General features: G+C 40.2%; 1 protein-coding gene across 1 annotated transcript in view; it reads right to left on the reverse strand.

Annotated features, from left to right (window-relative positions):
• The window catches only part of INVS (inversin), a 145,227-nt gene that overhangs the window by 120,685 nt on the left and 1,983 nt on the right, over positions 1–22,559 (reverse strand). The window contains exons 2-3 of the mRNA XM_080939939.1: positions 21,303–21,432; positions 4,865–5,031 (exon numbers count right to left, since the gene is read on the reverse strand). Coding sequence (XP_080796065.1) covers positions 4,865–5,031; positions 21,303–21,408 — 273 coding nt within the window. The 5' untranslated portion in view covers positions 21,409–21,432. The remainder of the gene's footprint in view (positions 1–4,864; positions 5,032–21,302; positions 21,433–22,559) is intronic.

Here is a 22,559-nt window from a genome sequence, read left to right on the forward strand (position 1 = left end):
AATGTATTACTGATTCATTCATATTTATTAAACTAATATTGCCTATTAGGTGGCAAGAACTGTGCTAAAACTGTAGCTATAAAATCAGCTTTACTGGGGTGGGTAAAATTCATTTAAAGAAACATGTTAAATGTACTAAATCTAGAGGGATTCAAGAATAAATAAAACAAGGTGCTTGCCTGGCAGTTCAAGCTCCCCCCCTTTTTTTAATCATAAAAGAGACATTATACTTACAGTGTAACATAATGAGGCACTGACAGACTATGGGACTATGTCTCCCCACAATAAACCTCAGAGAAGCTAACAGTACAGTCTTGTATTATAAAGAAACATAATGACACAAGCATGGATATCAATAATGACACTATTTATGTGCTATGCCTGTTGCTATATGCTGAATGTATTCAGTATAGGTAGAGGGGTGGCTACAAGAAAGTTGTCTATCTTGTATTCCAACAAGGCACTAGTTACGTAGTACTTTTAATCTACACTTGTAAATGAATCATGGTCATATGCATGAAAATTGATAGCTACACAAATAGCAAATATATGTGTGTGCATGTAGAGGTCAGAGGTCAACCTGATGTCAGGTGCCATCTCTGGGGTTGTGAAAGATATCCTGATTCCGGTCGAGAAGGTCAAAGCCCTCGTAACCCTAAGGGACTGTAGGTGCTTCCCTAAAAATCTGGGGTAACTAGGCCGTCATCACTAGTTATAACCCTCTATAGATTCGTGGCCATCAGTCATACAAGGCAACGCCCCAAGCCCCTCCTCCACAGGCAAGGATGTGACCACAGGTCACATAGACTCAAGAGATATCTTCATTAGAACGACCTACCTAAAAGGCCTGGAGGCGTAGCCAATTAGCCTTCCTTCCCTGCAAAGGGTATTTAATCTCATGCCCACCCTGAGAAACTGGGGGATGTTTTCACTCACCCACTTTCCCCATGATAATAAATGCCTTAGAACCATGGACTATTTCTTTCTATCTGGACCTACAGGGAGCAGTTGAGAAGGCCTTTCATAGACTAGGCCGTTCTGGTCTCCATAGAAAGCCTCTCTGTGTCAAGCTCAAGCCTACAGCCACCCAGCCCCCAAGCCAAGGACTCCTGCTGTGGGACCAGCTGGAGGCTCCCTCTTTTCCTATTGGTTCTGGGCTGGATCCCTCTGTGGGCCCTACTCCATTATCAGCTCTTCTAGCTTCCAGCAGAGCCTGGGAACCAACCCTGAGGAGTCCTGAGCCAGCTTCCCCACCCCCAGAGCAGTGTTCTGTGGCTTTTCATATATCCAATACCATCCACCTTGTTTTGTACAGGGTTTCGCACTGGTATGGAGCTTGCCTATGGGGCTAGGCTGGCTGGGTCTGCCTGCCTCTGCACTGTCAGCACGGAGGTTATAAGTACGTGCCATCATACCAGATTTTCAGTCTGTATGTTTTTCTGAAACAGGGTCTCTCTTGGTTGTCCTGAAATTCACTATGTGGAAGGCTGGGCTCAGTCTTTCAGAGACGCACCTGCTGTGTCTCTTGAGTGTTGGGATTAATGGCATACACCAACATATACAATGCCATACCAGCTTTATTTCAAGGAGTCTAGGAATCAAACTCAGGCCCTGGGGCTTGTACAGCAGGAACTTACTCACTTATGTAACTATCTCCACAGCCAAAATAGCATGTTTCTAAGATCACAGACACCAGAGAAGGGTACTGAAGAAGTATTCCCATTCTTAACTCTGGGAATTCTAGTCATATAACTTAAAGATCTATCACTGCTCTTGGCAAGCATGTAAAAGCAAAAAATAAAGCAACAGCAAAGGGAGGGTGTTAACGATAAGGTCCTTGAATGGACATAAAACTTGTAATGTATGTAATCAACTATTTAAGTTCTAACAGGAAGTCTTAATTCTATTTATTCCACTATTAAAAACCATAATTAAAATACCAAGGCTAGCAGGATGGCTCAGTGAATGTGGTAGCTTGATGAGAATGTGTCCCATGGGAACAGGTATTTGAACACTTGGTTTCCCGTTGGTGGCCATTTGGCTATGCTTAGGAGGTGTGTCACTAGGGGTGGGCTCTGAGATTTTAGAACCTTGTGCCACTCTCAGTTTGCTTGGCTTCCTGTTTGTTGGTGGTTCAAGATGTGAGTTCTTGGGTTGAAGAGATGACTCAGAGCACTGACTGCTCTCCCACAGGTCCTGAGTTCAAATCCCAGCAACCACATGATGGCTCATAACCATCTGTAATGGAATCTGATGCTGTCTTCTGGTGTGTCTGAAGACAGCTACAGTGTGTGTGTGTGTGTGTGTGTGTGTATAATATGAATCTTTAAAAACCCAAGATGTGAGTTCTCAGTTGCTGTTACAGGAACCATGCTTTCGCTTTGCATCTGAAACATCAGCTAACTAAACTTTTTCTATAGGTGCCTTGGCCATCAGGATTTATTACAGCAGTAGAACAGTAATTAATACAGCAGGCAGAGGCATTTGCTGCACGAGTTTGGGGACCCCCAAATCTGAGTTCAATCCTTAAAACCCAGTAAAGGAAGAAAAATAAAACTGATTTTGACCTCCACATATGCTTTGTGAGATGTGTCTCTACACAGCATGTATACACAACACACAGTAAGAATTTTAATAATTAAAAAATATCAAAGCAAGCATCCTGGCATGGTGGCTTACACCTCTAATTCCAGCACTAGGGAGACTAAGGTAGGAGAACTGCCTCAAGTTTGAAGTCAATCTATGCTGCACTGTGGGACACTGTCTCAAAACAACAACAACAACAACAACAACAACAACAACAACAACACACACACAGCTACCACCTACTAAAACAAAAAGAACCCCCAAAACAAATAAACAAAAAAAATTAACACTAAAATAAAAAGCAACAAAAAGATAATGGGTTGCATCTGACAAAGCTACCTTCGCCGAGGAGGCAAGCCCCTCTGTGGACCATGCTGGTCACATTAACTCCCTGAGAAGTCATAAGAACAGATCATCAGCTTAAGTCCTCAGCCAATGTCACCCAGTCCACCAAAACAACTTCCTAATGTCAGGATCTTCCCGTCTACATTTAAAAAACGGAATCCCAGGCAGGTGAGAATTCTCAGGGGTTAAGAGAGCTCACTGGCCGCTCTTCTAGAAGTCCTGAGTTCAATTCCCGGCAGTGGTGGCTCATAACCACGTATGAGACCTGATGCCCTCTTCTGGCTTGCAGGTGTACATGCAGACAGAGCACTTATAAAAAATACACAAATAAATAAATTTTTAAAAAGTTTGAGTCTCATATCTGAATGAATCACAATGAGAAGTCTAAACAGCACCAAATTCTTGATATTGTATCCATATTTTTTAATGACAACAAGGTAAATATAGTTATTTTCCAGGGAATAATCTAGTTAGTTGACAAGCCAAGGTGATGGTTTATAAGTACTTGAGTAGCAGTTAAGACAGAGGTTAAAAATGAGAGTTGTCTTTCTTTTTAAAGTCCTGTAATGAAATCAACCCAGAAGTAACTGGAAGGAGGCTGTCAGACCTCACTGGTGAGCGCATCACAAGCAGCACACCTTAATGTCAGCCTCTTTATGCATTCAGCACACGCAGCGCTAATTTTATAACCCTTCAATTAGTCAACTCTGTCTGGTCATATTTCTAAATGAGAAGTACCACTAATAGCTTATGCTCGATCTAACTAATGCTCACTGTTTTTTATTATAAAAATATGAAGTCTAATATAAGAAAAAGAAAATTACCATGAACTAGAAAGAATGTCTAATTAACCAAAACTTCATGGAAGGAAAATGGTTTTTAGGCAAGTCTTTAACTTTGAAGCTTTATATTTTATCTTTTTACTATGGTTCATCTTAAAAATCTGAACTTTGAACCTGGTGTGGTAGTTGGTGCACGCCTTTAATTACAGCACTTGGGAGGTAGAGGCAGGCAGGTCTCTGTGGGTTTGAGACCAGCCTGATCTACAGAGAGTTCCAGGAGTAGCAGAGATACATAGTAAGACCGTGTCTCAAATACATACATACATACATACATACATACATACATAAACACATAAATAAATACATACATACATACATAAACACATAAATAAATACATACATACATACATAAACACATAAATAAATAAATACATACATACATAAACACATAAACAAATAGATATCTGAACTCTTGTCATGATGACTTTAAAAACTTTAAATTATATTAATACTTTAAATATAACTTTTTATTTTTAAAATGGTAAAAGTACACTAGAAAATAAATTTCTTTATGGGTCTAGTACCACCAAATTTCTACAGAAAATGGAACTTTTAATTGTGAAAGTAATATTCGTGAAGGAAAAAAGAAACTTTCCCATGCACAAAGATCTATGTTCATTTCTAATACTAAGCCCAACAGTGTTGTGTGTTTATTTTCAGTCCTCATCTTCTCTCCATACATAGACAATTTGTGTGTATGTCTGTATAAGGGTGCTTGTACATGTATGCTTATATATGTTGAGGCTGGAAGTCAGCCTTGGATGTTTTTCTTAGGTGCCATCCACCTTCGTTTTGTTGACACAGGGTCTCTTAACACAGTGGCCTAGAACTTACTGACTATGCTAGGCTGGCCAGTGAGCCTGGACATCTGCCTGAGTCTGCATCCCCAGTTTCCTAACACAAGTTCTGGGAATACTTGTGCTTGCAAGGCAAACACTTCATCAACTGAGCTATGTCCTCAGACCCAGTTAGCTGTATTTTAACCTACAGTTTATAGACTATTGTTGAAGCCCAGAAGCCTAGGAGTCTTTCCACCAGTGAAGCAGCAAACAGTCACATAGTCTCCTCTTCAAGGTAATTTGACTTCTCACCTTTTGAGCTGCAAGGTGGAGGGCTGTTCTCCGGCTGTGGTCAGTCTTGTTGACGTCTGCTCCTGCTTTCAGAAGAGCATCTGCACAGTCCAGTCTGTCCGCCAACACACAGTACATGAGTGGTGTTCTCCCAAACTGGTCTTCTTTGTCTTTAAGAGCAGGGTTTCCTAAATACAAGAAAGGGTGATATTTAATAATTGTCCTGATTACCAATATAAGTAGGAGATATAATTTCTAAATCTGTAGTACTGAGTACTGTGCAAAAATCTGCCATATATTATTTCGTTAATTTAGTCTGTGAGGTAGACAGTAGCATCCCCGCATGGCTGGCACCCGAGGCTTAGTGACGTTTATTGACCTGCACGCATACTGAGAGCAGACGGCAGAGAAAGACAGAAATGCGTAGCCCTGCCTCCTGAGTCTGACTATTCCTGCTCTACTCTGCACACAGATAAAAAAACATGCCACTCTCCTGCCTGCTGGGTGAGCCTTGCCAGCTACTGTACCCCGAATTAAGCAAAGGATAGCAAAGAAGTATTCTTTTATCATTTCTTAGAGACTAGGGGAGGATGTGGAGAGGAGGAGCCTGGAGAACAGATCTCTCAGTGGGTCTGTAGGACCACGGACAAGCTGACCAAGTCCTGTGAGATGGCTAGATTTAGGGGAGAAAGCCCCTGAAATGGAGCTACTGCCCAGGTTCTGACCTGGGACAGACAGCCCAGAAGTAGGAAAGGCCGGAAGGACCTGTGAGGGATCTGAAAACTAGGTAGACATCTGAACTGAAGTCCACAACACTGAAACAGATGTTTTTATTCTAAACCAAAGCAGGTTGTTAATCTTCTAAAATGAAATAGAGAATCCAGTCTCATGATACGTAAAATGTTGAAGATACAGTTTCAAATTACTAGACAACTTGAGTTATGAAAATATCAACAAAAGAATTACTGTGATGACCCAGATAGTATAATCCTGATAATATTTAAAATATTTTTTCAAAAGTGCTACAATAATCATTAATATTCTTGACAGGAATATGGAAATAAGTCTCTGGAAAGAACCATAAATAGAAATATAAGCCAAAGAAAGAAATTTAAATATTTATTGATATATATACACATATATATGTTGTATTATATAATATTAAATAATTATATAATATATATCATATGTATATTTGACAGACTGTCACTATCTAGCCAATGGTGACCTATATTTGTCATTTTCCTGCTTTAGCCTCCCAGGTACAAACACTACAGGTGTGCAATACCAGGGCTCATAAAATGACAATGTTCTAATAAACAAGTGTAGAACCAAATAACATAAGCAAAAGTAAAAGCTCAGCAAATAGGTTAGGAGCACAGTGGGGGATACAGGAAGCAGAGGCTGAACTTGATGAGGACCAACAGAAGTTACTCAATGTGTGTAACAAACTCCAACGACACAAACAAAACGATTTAACAGTGCTTGAGATTTTAGTGGGTCAGTAGCAAAGTAATAGTGATGTATCATCAGTATTTCAAGAGGAAAGAGAAACAACAAAATACTAAAAACAGTTGACCAACTGCAGAGATGGCTTGGTGGGTAAAGCAGCTGCCACACAAGTATGAGGCCATGAGTTTGAATCCACAAGACCCAAGTAAACGCTGGACACAGTAGCATGAGCCAGTAATCCTATTGTTCCTATTGCAAGATGGGGGGCAGAGAAAAGAGGACCCCTAAAAGATTCCTATCACAGAACCTGCTGTACACAGCAGAACACAGTCAGGCCTGTCATAAACAAGGTAGATTGCAAAGCTTAATACCAAAGGTTGTTTCTGACCTCTACCTGCATTGCTATGGTACACATATACATGAACTTTTGCATGTACACACAAACACATATGCACATGCAACATTTTAGAAAATATAAAATAAATATAAAAACACAACTTAAAATACAATGGCTAGACATGGCTCAAATTTGTTAAAAGACAAAGCTCTACAAATAAATGAAAGAGGCTCAGAAACAATCAAATTAAATAAACCCAAAGGAATCTATGTTGAATCAATCAAATCAAACTTATGAAAGCTGAAGACAGAGATAGAAACTATGAAAGCAGCAAAAAGGCCCAACTCTCAAGTGGGGAACAGCCGTTCAAAGGACAGAATGTGTCTCATTTGAAACAGAGGAGGGCCATTGGTACAGTTCAAGAAAACAAAACTTTCAATTCATAATTCCCAGTTAAATCTTTCATGAACAAAGTTCAACTGAAATAAAAAAAAACTAACAGACTTTAAAACCATCAGACAGTCCTTATAAAATTAATGTACAAAGTTCTTCAAAGAGAAAGGAGGAGATCACAAAGCCGAGAATATCAGGAATGAAGAAATACAAGCGAACAGCATCCGGGAATACAGCAGATTATTCTCCCTCTATGAGTTATGCGTTGAGGACTGAAAAACAAAACTAGATTACTACATGATATGGTTATCTATTTGTGTAGAGGCAAATGGAAGTTGGGGGTTTGTGAGGCTGCAGAGGAGGCTCTGCGGTTAAGTGTGAGTCCTGCTTTTGCAGAGGACCCAATTTGGATTCCCAGAACCCAGGCTGGTGGCTCATTCAAGCTTCAGGGGACCAACGCTCTCTGGCCTCCACGGACACTGTATTCATACGTACACATGCACATAGCTAAAAATAACAATAAAATAATTTAAAATATTTATGTTTGTGTGAGCACACACATGTGCACGGCACACATAAGAAAGTCAGAGCATAACTTGTGGGTGTTGATTCTGTCTTTCTACCATGTGGGTTCTGAGAATCAAACATCAGTCTTCACAGCAAATGCCATTACAGAACCTTCTCACTAGCTCTGTAGAGGTAAATTTTAAAAACGCACTAGAATAATAGTCATAACAAGCATATTATATATATATAATATTATATAACAAATATTAGTGTAAATATGAAGAAATTAATATTTTCATCTGCTATTAGAAGGAACAAAAAATGGTATTACCATTTGGAAAACAATTCTTCAAGATATTACACCAGAGTAACAATACAACGACTCTACTCCGAAATATATACCAAAGAGAAATAAAGTATATGCATGCAAAAGTAGGTTGAAAAATGTCTCATAACAGTACTCTTCACCATAGCTCCAAAGTGGAGCCACCCGATGAATGGATAAAGGAAATGCTATAGGCCCAAAATGAAAATAATAGTCAACAAAAGGAGCATGGTCAAATACAGACAGACCTTGAGAACACACACTGAATGAAAGAAGCTGGCCCAAATACCATGTGTTGTATGATTTATTTATATGAAATATCTGGTACAAATATATTCAAACAGAGAGTATATTAGCAGTTGCCTTTAACTTTGAGGAATTTGTTGGATTTGAGCTAGTCCCATATAAGATGTATAAAATTTCTCAGCAGGAAGTGGTGATAAACTTATTTTAATGTTGAATATGTCGATAAATAAAACCATTTAATTATATGTCTTTGATTGGTAAAATGTATGGAATGTGAAATTTATCTTAATAAGAGCATTTAGGGCACTGGAGAATGTATGGAATGTACAGAGAATGTATGGAATGTACAGAGAAGGTATGGAATGGCAAAACTATAGAATGTGAATTCTATCTTAATAAGAGCACCTCTGGCTGATCTTCCAGAAGTCCTGAGTTCAATTCCCAGCGACCACATGGTGGCTCACAGCCATCTGTAACGGGATCTGATGCCTTCTTCTGGTGTCTGAAGACAGTGACAGTGTACTCACATATATTAAATAAATAAATTTTATAAAAGAACACTTAGAAAAAAAGTTGGCTACATATAAGTTAAAACAGGATAATAAACTGTTTAATAAATGGAAACAAAGACAATAAAGAGGAAGCAAAGAAATTAGAAAGAGAAGAAGCATGCATAAACTGAAAAACCTAAATCCTAACACCTGCAATTACATTAAATATAAATATAAATGTTATATAAGCACACTGATAAAAATATATGAGACAGGAAAAAAGCTAGTTATATAAAAATCAATTCACCATATAATTACAAATGGTTAAAAGTAAAATCAGAGCAAAGACCTAACATGTAAACAGTAATCAATAAAACTGATGTGGGTTACTATGTAATAAGATAGACAGCGAAGATAACTGTGGACCGAGTAGAGGCATTGCATAACTGTAAAAGGCTCAAGTCACTGAGCATGCATTGTTAGATGTATGTGTATTAAAACATAGCTGTGAACTATGTAGCAAAACCGGCAAGTTAGAAATCTCTGAAAGATTCAAATTTGTGCTTAGTAACTAACATTCCTCTCTTAAAAATAACAACCATCTCTAAAGTCAGTACGTGTAAGGATAAAGAAGCATCATTATACAAGAGCACGATCCCACAAGTACTTACTGAACATTATGTAGCGACAGCCAAAGAGAATTAAAGGACTGAGACCTACCAAGTGTGCTTTCTGATATTAATACAATTAGGCAAATAAAAAATAATGGAGTTATAACAGGAAATCATTAAATACTTGTGAATTGAACAATATACCATAAGATATCCCATAGATCAAAGAGAAATTTTAAGGAAAAATTTAAAACACAGCTAATTGTTATGTGAAAAATAAAAACAATACAGGCTTCTTGCCCTACATATAAAGGAAGCTTCAAGGGAAATGCATAGCACTGAAAATTTATGTAAGAATAGAAGACCTGCTTTAGACTGGTAAACTATGCGTCTACTTTAGTGTACTAAGAGCAAATTCAACCCAAGAAAAGGAGGAACACAATAAATGTAAGACTTGAGATCAGTGAAATTAAAATAAGAAAAATCAATGAAGTGAAAGCTCTTGGAAAATAAGATAAATCTGCAATAGAACTGACCACTAAGAACAGATTACACTAGAAGGGACAGAGTTGTAGTCAGTGACAGAACATTTGCCTTGCATACCTGAGGCCCTAGGGTCAATCCCAACAGTGTAAAAACAAAGTAACACAAAAGCCTGAGTAAAAGCAGATTTCCAATACAAGGGACGAAAGAAAAATGATCAGTACAGACTAAAGACAATTAGTTTGATTAACAAGGTAACATCTTAAATAATTTTATGTCCATAAACATTTAATCTAAGAGGAATAGTTAAATTCTATGGAAGATGTAATCTATTAAAGGTGTAGCTAGCTCCAATATCTATACCTCTTTATATCTGTGAAGAAGCACCTATATCACTTTATAGGAGGCAAAAATTCTGTTATAGCACCTGTATTGGTTTGAATGAAAAATATCCCACATAGGCTCCTACATTTCAACATTTGGTCCCCAGCACTGTTTAAAGTGTTATGAAACTTTTAGTATGTAGAGCTTTGTCAGAGGATGTATGTTAGTGGAGCATGTGTGTGTGTGCGTGTGCGTGTGCACAAGCGTGACGGTGTGTGTGTGTTTGAGATGTGATCTCTCACCTTCCTTCTCCAGCCATTATGTCTTCTCTACATTATGGAAATAACACCCTGGAACCATAGGCCCCCCCAAAAAAAATGGTGCCTTAAATTGCCTTTGCTCACAGCGTTTTATCACAGAACAAAAGAGCAACTAACAGCAATTAGAATGTCCACTTCCCAGAAGACACTGGGAATTCCCACTGCCCTGTTCGGTCCCCTCTTCTTGAGTACAGTCTATGGATGTGATAGGGTATCACCCCTATGGTTTTGTGGTGAATACGATGGGGTTTGAAGGTATAATAAATCATTGCACTTTTAAGAAGTTAATCATGAAAGATTTACTTGAATGGCTTTTTACTGTTTGATGACTGATCGACAGTGGTGCTGGGAATCAAACTCCGAGCTTAGTACATGGTTTCCAAATATGCTACCACCAAACTGTACCGTCAACCACTTGGGTTGCTTTTTAAGATAATTTAGGGAATGATGTGAGATGATGAGACAAGGTGAGATGAGATGAAGGAGAGGGAAGGAGGGAGGGAGGGAGGGACAGGGAGAAAGGAGGAGGGAGGGAGAGGAGAAAGGAGGAGGGAGGGAGAGCAAGAGGAAAGAAAAGAGGGAGGAAGGGAGGGAGGGAGATTTGAAGCAGTCAGAACACTTGTATGCTAGCCTTAGAAAAGCAAGCTGTCATGACTGTTACCCACACAAAATAAGTTCTGACAATTCTGAGCCTCACATGAGGACCACCATTGCTCACAGTGTATCAGCTCACTACTCAATGCTTACTTAGTTTTTTTTGACCCATAGAAAGTTCAAGATAATCAGTATTAGTTAGTTTAAACTAAATTTGTATTCATTTCTTAGGCAACATTAGAAAAATCTTATAGAAGTTATCTGTGAAAGAAATCAACTTTAAAGTTATTTTTTCCTATAAAGTAGTACTAATGCATAAAAATTCTTCAAAGCAACTTTTGTACAAACATATATTTTAAAAATTATTATGAAAAGGCAGAAGTGTAAAGATAGAAACCTATTTCAGGAGCTGGTGATGCAGCTCAGTAGAATACTTGCCTATCATGTGAGGCCCTGGGTTCCGTCTACGGCAATGAGAAAAGTAATTTTCTAGAGAAAGACTAAAATTGGAGCACTTTGTATTGTGTAGTTTGAAGACACAGCTACAGTAATGAGAATGGTGTGGTAACAGCCTATAGATCAATATAACATATGGATCAATAAGCAAATCTGAAAGGATTACACATAGACTTGCACGTATATGATTTATTGGCTTTTCCAAGGCCACAAAGGCAAACTGCAGAGCAGTAGTTTGAATATACGGAGTGGAAAGATCTGGCTTCCATAGGTGAACCAAGAAAACAGCGAAAGCATTGCTACCTATACTTTGCACTAAGTTAGGCTGGTATAGAAAGAGAGTATAGATTGAGTGACAGAAACCACAGGAACGTATTTCACATCATTCTGGGAATGGAAATCTAAGGTCAAGGTGCCAGCAGGGTTTGGCTCTGGTAAGGGCCCTCTTCTGGGTGACACACTGTCTTTTATATTTTCACATAGTAGGGGAAAAAGCTAGAGAACTCTCTGGGTTCCCCTTCATTTAATTATTTGTAATTTAATTTAATTTTTACCCATTCGCTTTACATCCTGCTCACTGTCACCCTCCAGGTCACCCCACAATCCTTCCCGATCTTTCCCTTCTCCTCTGAACGGGTGGACCCCCCCCCCCACCAACAAATATTCCCTTCACCCTGGCACTTCAAGTCTGTTTGAGACCAGGTGCTTCCTCTCCCATTGAGGCCAAACAAGACAGGCCAGCTAGGAGAACAGATTCCACATACAGGCAACTGCTTTTGGGACAGCCACGTTCCAGTTGTTCTGGGTTCCCCTTCACAACAGCAGTAGTCTCATTCGTGAGAGCTTACTCCCAAAACCTAAATTATTTCCCAAAGGCCGTGAGTTAGGATTTCAATGTATGAATTCTAGGAGGACATAAATATTTGGTCCTTAAGTAGCACAGAAGAGAAGAGTTACTTCCAAATGAACCACAGGTTTAAATGTACAACTACAGAAAACTTTTAGAAGCAAACAAGGGTGAACACCTTTGTGACCATTATTAAAGATTTCTTAGATATGATCTCAAAACAATCCATAAACAAATTAGATTTTACCCTAACTTGAAAATTTTGTGTTTGAGAAACATTGTTAGAAAATAAAAAGATGCGCATAAAAAACTGGAACAATGAATAACAGATAATAAATAAACTGGAGAAAATATTTGCAAGACACAATTCTGTTAATACCTTTTTTTCCAGAGTAAAGAACGGAGTAATAAAAAGACAGGTGATGAAGTTAAAGATGTGCAGTGTCACTGATCCACGGTAATGGAAGCAGACCCATGATGTGTCACAGCTGCTACCCTCCTGCACAGCCGGACGGAAACACACCCAGACTGACAAGAGCAGATGCCGGGAGGGCGAACTGCGGTTCTCAGACGGTGCAGCAGGGAACGCGAACCAGTGCGGCAGGGCCGCGGCCGAAAACCCTGTTCTCCAGTAAACACCCCCACGAGGCTGACATCGCCCGCACTTACACCACGGAAAAAGACCACAAAAGCCAGTGTTCATACAAAAACCCTGACAGTGGACGTTTAAGGCAGTTTATTCACAACTGTAAAGAGTGCAAACATCCCGGTTATTCTCTAGACAGTGAACAAAGCACTTTATGCTTACTGGACTCAGCAAGAGAAAGGAGCGGGCCGAAGGCTTGCTCCACAGGATAGAACTCGAATGTTTCAGGCCAGGTAAAAGGAATCAGTTTCAAAAGGTCACATGGAACCGCACACTTACATGGTATTGTGGACGAAGGAAAAACCGGGCAGACAAGCGAAGGCTGGAATGTGGGGAAGGGGCACTAGGAGAGCACATGGAACCTTGAAGGCGGAACTGCTCTTGCTCTTCAATGTTATTATGTATGGTGGGGAATGCATATTTATCGTTGTCAAAGCCTAAAATACTGTATATAAAAAGGGAAGCTCACTATATAATATGTCATCAAACTTAAAACAACAAAAATAAAGGACCCACAGCCTTTTTTCATGCACGTTTAGTGAACATTCCCGCTGCTTTTGCCACAGGTACTGATCACGGCCAGGCCTGTCTACACCACCGACGGTTACTGCACATACACTGTGTGTGAGGGAAGGCAGTGGCTTGCACAGTGACTTGGCCTGAATTCTGCGGATGGGAGGAGCTCTGAGCAAATGAAACAGCAGTGCTAGATAAAGAGAGTACATGGCGCTTCTGCTGCTTGTTTTCTCCCCGAATTTAAGCGATTAGGATCGATTTTTAAATATATTTTTGAGATTATATCATTTTCCCCTTTCCTTCCTCACTTCGAACCTTCCCGAGTACCCTTAGTCTTATATTCATGGCCTTTTCTTTAAGTGTGTGTGTGTGTGTGTGTGTGTGTGTGTGTGTGTGTGTGTGTGTGTGTGTGTTGTATATATCCTAAATATATAAATGCAACCTGCTCGGTCCATATAATGTTATTCTTATGTGCATCTTTTTAGGGCTATTTTTAACTGGCTACACCAAATATTTCTCCCACCTCTCAGCCTTCCTGAGCTGCTTGTACAGTTCTTTGTTTAGGGATGAGGGGCATGAGTTCCCCCTTCACTACTGTGTTAGTGTTTAAAAGTACTTAAGCACATATTCTAGTCCTGGATGTCTGGGACCTAAGAAAACAACAAATTCTCAGATAATTTACTGTTTTCGGGCACATTAGTAACAAAACAAAGAGGTCAGCGTTTGAAATTCAAATACAGCCAGGCTGTATTTATTTCCTATAGGAGGCATGCTGTCCTTTTTAGAATGCTGGTTTTGAAGACGGAAGCAAATTTTACATTTGAGTTAACATGTCTGACAACAGAGGCATCAATGAAAAAGCCATGGTAGGGGTCCAGCAATACTAATTATTTCCTCCACAAGGGTCTTCAATATTGAATCTGGAAGATTCAACAAAACTACTATTTCATTTATAGGTAAAGTCTCATCTAAGCCCAGACTCACTACAGACCTAAAATGAAATGCATACTTCATACTTAAGCCCTGGACAGCAGCGCAATACTATAAAGAGTACACTGTAGGTGGGTTTTGAGTTGTCTTTCGTGAGACTCTACAGGTGTTACTATTTGCTAGGGTTCCATACAGACAAAAATATTCAGATGACAACATTTATAATATTATAATTCCTCTTGGAAGCTCAAGAAAGCACAACTAAGTGGGAACTGTTGTCACAAGAATAAAGAGAATCAAGGGTTCACCACCCCCTGGCATAATCCCAATTTATTAGGCTCCTCAGAGTCAAAGTGAAGCCAGCACCAAGGGGCTGACACTTTGTTCTACTACTTAGGCGGGACTCTTTAGGCTCAGAGCTGCCTCCTCCTTTGTCTCCTGTGATACAGGAAAATCTTCACACTTGACTTCAATCCCTGACAGGCTTTGCTTTTGTTTAACTGGTGGTTATATTTCCCCAAAGGGAAGCCTTAATTGGGTTATGCCACCACCATTCAATATGTTGTGCCTTTCAGGCAAAAGTTGTCTATTTGAGGAAATTGAAAGTATACATCCCTTATCCACTACCAGAAAAGACATAATGTGGGTCCTGCCTTGGATCACTTGGGGCCGTGATAGGGTAGGGCACACATAATGACTTTCTGGCTAGTTCCTGAGTAATGAGAATGCTATGGGGTTCAGGGGTTTGGGGCTCAAATGAAGTACCCGAGGGAGGGTTTTATCCTAATCTTTTATTTTCTTCAGTTATAACATTAGCCAACACTGATCAAGTCCACGCAATAATAATATTTTGGAGACAAATAAAGCGCTTTGGTGCCTGGGAATTTTAAGTAACACTGAGTTGTTACGGAGGTGGGACTTATGAGAGGCTGACCGTTCTCAGGGACAGCTAACACAGAAGCAGCTGGCTAACATTCCTTACAGTCTCAATTATCCTGGCAGCTGTGGAGATGGCTTCTCTTCCAGGACCAGTTGGGGCTTGTTTAGCTGGGGCTGGCACTCTGCAGCGTCTGAGCACAGCTCGGAAGGCAGAGCGAAGCTGTGTCAGGAAGTCACTGCTCCATCTCACTCAGTCACTGCAGGGCTAGTTGAAGCAGCAGAATCTGAGTGGCCAATGGGCTGGTCTGTGAGGAAACCCGAGCCCCAGCCCTAATTGAAAAGAATGCCATCACTAGTGGTGACAGTTGGGCCAGTCCATGACTGCTGTATCACAGCCCTGCCCTGCAAAATAAAGGATCCCCACTGATATCCCAACGCTGGTTCTAGCAGCCATCTTCACGTGACATCACAGCTGTCTTATTTCATCTGCCTTCCCTTATGTCCCACACTCTTCATAATGTCATAGGCTGGGAAAGGCATTTGCTGTCCCTGAGGGCACTCCAAGGTTTATAACATGACTGTAAGTATTTCTTTCCATTGTAATCATTAGAAAGACCTTAAAAGATCACTTGCTCCCATGACTACTTCAAAATTACCACACCCGGGAGACCTGTCCCTAGATTTTGCTGTTGAATATGTTCCAAAAGTTATGCTATTGCTGTGTTGTAATATTAAAATGTGAAAGAACTATATAGCAATCTATTGGCTTTCCTTTGGAATCCTGTAGATTTTACTGAAGATCTGTTTCCCCGGGGGATAGGTCTATAAGCTTTACAACACTGCCGAGAGTCTATGGTCCATGCACGCTGCTGTGTGTGTGTGTGTGCACACAGGCATTTTTACCTCCCATCTTCCCCCAAACACAATGGTAAGACAAACTCAGTCTAGATAACCATTCATTTCATCAGCAAAGACCAAGGCTAGACTGTTCTTTCTTCCTTATTCTTTACAGTTGAGTATGGAAGTACATGTGTGTGCAGAAACACATATCCATACAGTGACGTTCCATAGGTTATTAGTTAGAAGTATGGATTATAGAATCCAACTTCCTGGCTGCGCTCTCAGTGTCGCTACACATCGGACACATCATTTAACCCCTCAGTTCCCTCACCTATGCACTAACTAATAAGTATTCCCAAAACTCTTTGGGTGTGTTGTTAAATTTGTTGATGAGTTGCAAAATACATAACACAGTGATTAATACATAAACCATGACTTTATAAAGGCTAGCTAATTTTATTACTAATACTAGCCAGTATAATAATGGACATAGTCTTCCTTTGGTGTCTAGGGGAGAATGGTTCTGGGCTATCTGGGTACCAATCAGTAGATGCTCACGCCCTTTGCACAGTACTGATGCCATGTTCTTCCATATTTCTCTCATCATCTGTAGGTTACCTATAATACCTAATACAATGTAAACGTTCCAGAGTCATGCTAGAATACTGTCTAGAGAAGAAAGATAAAAAGTCTGCACATTGTCTAGTACAGTCAAGTTTTTCTCCCCAAACATCTCCAGTCTTCAATTAGTTGGATCTGTTGGCAGAGGGTCAACTGTACTTTAATAATCACACTTATAAAATATAAATAATTAAATAGTTTATGCTGTAACCATTTTACACTTTATAAGATGTTGACTTTAATATTTCCTATCAACTTAAGGTAAAGGTTGAAGTAAAGGAAAATATACTTGAAATAGTCCCTGGACTCTGCCACTTTCAGGGCTCACTCCACATCTCACTTCTTCAGAGATGCTAAGTGGGGAAAAGATTCAGATAAATTATGCTTGCTCAGAAGGCAGACAGTGTAAGAAAAGCTGTAGCTGAGCCACTGAGATGTGTCAGCGGGTGAGCTAGGAAGTGGGAAACACTACAGCATCCATGCCAGCATTGTGTTAGGAGCAACAGTAAGGACCGCTACTAAAAAGATGTTCCATTCGGCAAAGGCCTCTTCAGTCCTCCTCCAGGACAATGGGCAGCTCAGAGAGTGTTCCATTTAATTAGTTGTGTAAGTAGAAAGAGACAGTCATCCGTTTCCATGGCATCAAACGCATCACTGGCATACTTCTCCATGGAAACAGAGATGGGAAAACAGAAAATGCTAACGTGAATGAAGTCACTGAGCAGCTGGTGAACAAAGATCCAAGAAAAATAATTCATCGGCAGTACTACGACTAGTTTAGGAAAGAGAAATAGCACATATGTAGTGATCATCAAACAGTGGTATATAAAAAGATGTTTAAGATAGACGGAATTTAGGATCAAACAGAACACATCTTTTAGCATGGACAGACGGAAGTTGGGAAATACCACAGAATAAAGGTGTGGTTGTAGGCACAGAAACACAATGGCACAATGCAGAGAGGACCAGCAGTGTCCCTCAGATAACAAGAAGCCAAGGTGATAGAAAACATAGGGATTAATCAATGAATTTATTAGCTCTATGCTTACTACATGTTACATTTTTTAGTTTTTAAGAATTTTCTTTGGGATATATTAAACTATAGGAAAGTTTCAAGTTTTACAATGAAAAATTTTGGTTAATTTGTATGAATGAACTTAACATAACCACACATTTTGGGGTTTTCTTTGAATATTTTATTTTTCATCAAAATAATGAAGAAGTCATTTTATAGGTTCTTTTTTTCCCTTAAGGTTCTCTGATTCAAATTTTGTCCACCTCAGGGAATTTTGTCTCAGTTGGTCTCTCAATTCAATTTAATTCAACTCAATTCAATTTTAGTCTTGGCCCTCAAGGTTGTCTGACATAGACCACTGGGAAGAAAAGATAATTAAATAACAGTTACAATATTTACTTATTTCTTTAACAAATATTTCTCACATGCCTGTTATGTGTCAAGTACCATGCTAGATACGGTAACAAATTAAATATTCAGTCTACTCTTGCACAAGTCACTGGATTCTGTGGAAGAGAAAAACACTGAGTCACTCCTGTACTCGATGATGGAAGCTATGAAGTGCCAGGAGAGAATGCACCGCGGAGACTGAACAGAGAAAGGATTGCTGGAGCGGTTCTCATTGACGACGTAGCTGTAGGTTACAGAGCATGAAGGTGATGGGAAGCTAGGCGGACAGACAATCTCCGGCTGGGTGGAATGCAGGAACTAAAAGGAAGCAAGCTTTCCTGGCAAACAAGTTGTGCGCGGTGAGGCTGGGGGCGCAGAGGTACAAGTGTTTCTCCACACGTTGTCTCAAGCGTAAAGACAGGAAATGAAAGAGTTTATAAGCCAGGAAACAGTGTGAGCATTCAGACATACTGGTTTTTTCAGCTCGAGCAGAAAGTTCAAAGAGGACAAAACAACAGTACGATTATTTTGAAGTCTAGATGGGTGTAGGGGTATAATACAATTTGTAGTTACATGTGCCAAATCTTGGACTTGACTCTCAAAAACAGAAAAGAAGAAAAGAATGAACAAAAGGAGGTACTACAGGGGTAGACCTGCAATCCCAGCCTGTAGGACGTAGAGGACCGGGATCAATGTCACCCTCAGTTACAATGGAAGTTTGGGGTCAGCCTGGGCTAAATGAAATGCTGTCTCAAGCACCACCAAAATAATGAAGTGACTACTGGAGTACTAACAACGCACCGTTCTTTAACTTTGATGGAGGTTACATCTTATTTTGCTTGTCTGGAACTGTGTACTCTGGCTTTTAATGAGATAGCACACTATCCTGGAAAAGACTGGTTCGTCAGCTTCTTTCATCCTAGTGTGTCATTCTGCCCTTAATTTTAGTCTTCCTCCTTCATAAATTACTCTCTCCGAGTTAGCCTTCCACTGCAAAGGCAGCATCTGCCTTCTAACCTCCATCAAACTACACAAATGCTGAGCTCTGCAGAGCCATGCTCTGGCATGGCTTGATTCTGTGAAGCGGAGATTCCCATCTAGCCCATGTGCCTTTGTACTATTATGACGAGCAAGGGTTTATGTTTGACTCCTTCCGTTGGCTGCTGTGGCAGTTTAGCTGTGCATCAATACGGTTGTGAGGGAAAGATGAGAGATACAGCACTATTCACAGGCAGATAAAAGGACAGAGATGGTGTTTCTAACTACTAGCAACAACAGTACATTTAAATGCTATTGGGGAAAATCTCTAATAGAAGAATGGGAAAAGGTTGAAGATGTCATCAGAAGTTTAACAACGTGTAGTGAATTCCCTGGGAAGAGGAGATGACAGAACGCAGAACTTGTCGGGAAGAACTGGTCTTTAACAGGAAGCTGAATATTTTCCATTTTGTCCAAGAAATAGAAGAGGACGGGTACAAATACAGGGAGATTTGTAGATAGCATTCTACAAGATGAAGGCGTTCCTATTGAATGTCTCCGCTTTCTCTAGGGATCACACAGTAGTATCTGAGAAAAGGAGGAGAAGCAAGGAGCTGAGGCTTCAGCAGATCAGGGAGGCACCAAGCCTTCACAACAGAGCACTGTGGTACAATAGGCATTATACCGTTTCAAGCTATGATCGCTCTGGAGTTGCCAAGGGCACAGAAATTAGGTCCGTCCAGATTCGGAAGTATGATTGCTTCTGAATCATAAAACAGGACGCAAGGAAAAATGGATTTTCCCAGGAGAAAGGTTTAGCAGTAGTCCAAGTAATCAAGGCTGCACAGGGAGACAGAGAGCACAGAAACTGGTTAAAAGGTAAAGAAAAGGGTGGGAGGCTCATGGAGAAGAAGCCACTGCTTCTCATTAGTCAGTGTGTTTTAGTCCAGTAGCAGAGCGCTCAGATGAGCCACGTGGAAGTCCCAGACAATGAGCTCCAAGGAGGGACTGCAGATGCAGGCAGCTTGAGGTGAAGCGAGGAAAATGTGTCTGAAAGAGGGAGACGGATATTTGTGGTGTATACAAAATTTGAGACCATTTAAGTTATTCTTAAAGAAGTGAGAGTTTGTTTAGTAGTGGACAACAAAGCAACATGGTAGTGGAGAGCTGGAGAACAGAGAGTACAGAGAAAAGTCCCAAAGCACAGAAACACCCCGAGGCTTACAAGAGGTTAGAGCTCACAGGCAGGAAATGTGAGGATGTAAAGTGAAAACATTCTAAAGAAACAAGAATGAAGGTTCACGTATTTTTGAATTTATTGCCCGAGGAATCAATCATGACATCATTAAACACTAGCACCTATAAACATTACAAATAATGATTACATTCATTTTATTTGTTCTCTTTTGAGACTTGTGACTATGGGAGTTGGGGGTTCCGACACTTCTGGAAAATTTTTTTTAGCCATTTTGGCTTTAATTCTGTACAGTATTTATTTTGTTAGAGAGAACATTTTGTCCTCTCTAGAAACTTAAATATTTTGAATATATTGTACAGTAAACTTATCAAGTAATCTTTGCTTTCATCCTAATCCATGTTTTGAACCTTCAGGATTTAATTTCTTTCTTGTCCAAGCACTTGAATAAAATATAACTACTGATATATTTTCTTTTAAGTGTTTAAGTGTATTACAAATTTAAATGATCAATAAACTCCCTTAGGACAGAGTTGTTTTTATTAGTCTGCATTTCTTTGGTATTTGTGTATGTAACCATATACATGTGGAAGCCAGAAGTCAGCACTGGGTGTCATCTTCAACTGCTTTCTACCTTCTTCCTTAAAAACAAAATTACATTTATGTATTCATTTGGTGTGTTTGTGTTTTGTGTGTGTGTGTGTCTGTGTGTGTGTGTGTGTGTGTGTTAGAGTGCCCATGTGGCAGTCAGAAGACAATCTGCATGAGTTGTTTTTCTTCTTCCACCAGGTGGGTCTCAGGAATCCAACTCAAGTCAGTGGGCTTGGCAGCAAGAACTTTGCTTGCTGAGCTACGTCACAGACTCTGCACCTTGAGCTCATAATTTGGCCAGGCTGACCAGTCATGAGCATTGGCATTACAGATGTACCACCCTGGCCTCTGCATTGGTACTCAGGATCTCCGCTCAGTTCCTCATGCTTGCATGGCAGACTTTACCAAATAAACCCAAATAAACCGTCTCCCCAACCAAATACAGCATCTAAGTTTACAGAGGACTGCTTACCAACAATGAGTCTCTGAAGGGCACCTTTGTCTCCGTTAACTGCAGTGGCATGAACCTGAGATGCTAATGAGGACCCCGTAGCGAGCACGTTCTCTGATACATTCATAGTTTACACCACAGCCCTAGTGACCTGAAACCGAAATTGAGACAGTGAGTACAAGCAGAAAATGCTTCTAAAACCTGTCTTACCACTGCCAAATATTATATTTAAATAGGACTTAAAAAAAAACTCACTCCTACTTCCCCTGACACTGCTAGATGGCTCTTGAACAACTTGCTTAGCTATAGATGAGAAAATGGGTTCTTTAGAGACCTTCCTCAAGAGATGAGAAAAAAGGACACTTCCATTGGGCATAGAGTTTAAAAGTCACAGTGACTTCCAAGATTAATACATTCTAAGGTAATGTGATTCCATATACTTGCTTTAAGTGATTTCATACTGTATAAGACAGAGGGTTTCCAGCCTGTGCCTTGCCCCGAGACACTGCCCTTTATTAGTCACTTTTGAACTCTGAAGGTAGATGATGCCTGTGCTCCTGGATGGAAGTAAACACTAACTCCTGCCCAGCAACCACCCACGGAGCACAGGCCGATCAATGGCTTACTCCTGAGAACAGAGAGGGTGGCATCCCATAAACTTCGCAAGGGATACTGAGACCATGGAAGGATATGAGCATATTAAAACAATATCAAGAAAGCCAGCCTCAAGGACTTATTAGACACGTCAGACCAAGGCTGGGCTGTAACTTCCTTAGCATGGAGTGGAAGACACATAGCAATGCAGGAGCAACGGCCCCCACCAAACTGCCTTCTGAGTTCTAGTGTATATGTGCATCAAAGACTGCCCGGCATAGTCCTCAACTCTCCTTGAGGGCCAGCTGGGTCCCTGGCTGTTGGCATGACCTATTTGACTGCTATCTGTCCCCCACTTGCTAGCTTGTCTGTACCTGAGCCCACTGTTCTTGTTCTAAGCTGGTTCTGTCCTCTTGTTTCTGCAGCTGGCTGCATCTTTGCCCTCCGCCTTGACTCTCTTATGGTCTGATTTGAACAGCCAACAGCTTGCTCTGCAGCTCTTTGGATGTTGTTACTTATCAAGAAAGAATATGCCTGAATTTTTTTTTTTTAATCAGCCCACTTCTGAAACTTCTTACACTGTCAAAGCTTCTTTCCATTGTATTTATTCTACAAACCACATATCTGCAATATTTGCTGCATATTCTTTTGATATGAGAGCTAATAATAGTAATTGAGATTGGA

Source organism: Micromys minutus (genome assembly GCF_963924665.1).
Source record: "Micromys minutus genome assembly, chromosome: 28".
Taxonomy (NCBI): Eukaryota; Metazoa; Chordata; class Mammalia; order Rodentia; family Muridae; genus Micromys; species Micromys minutus.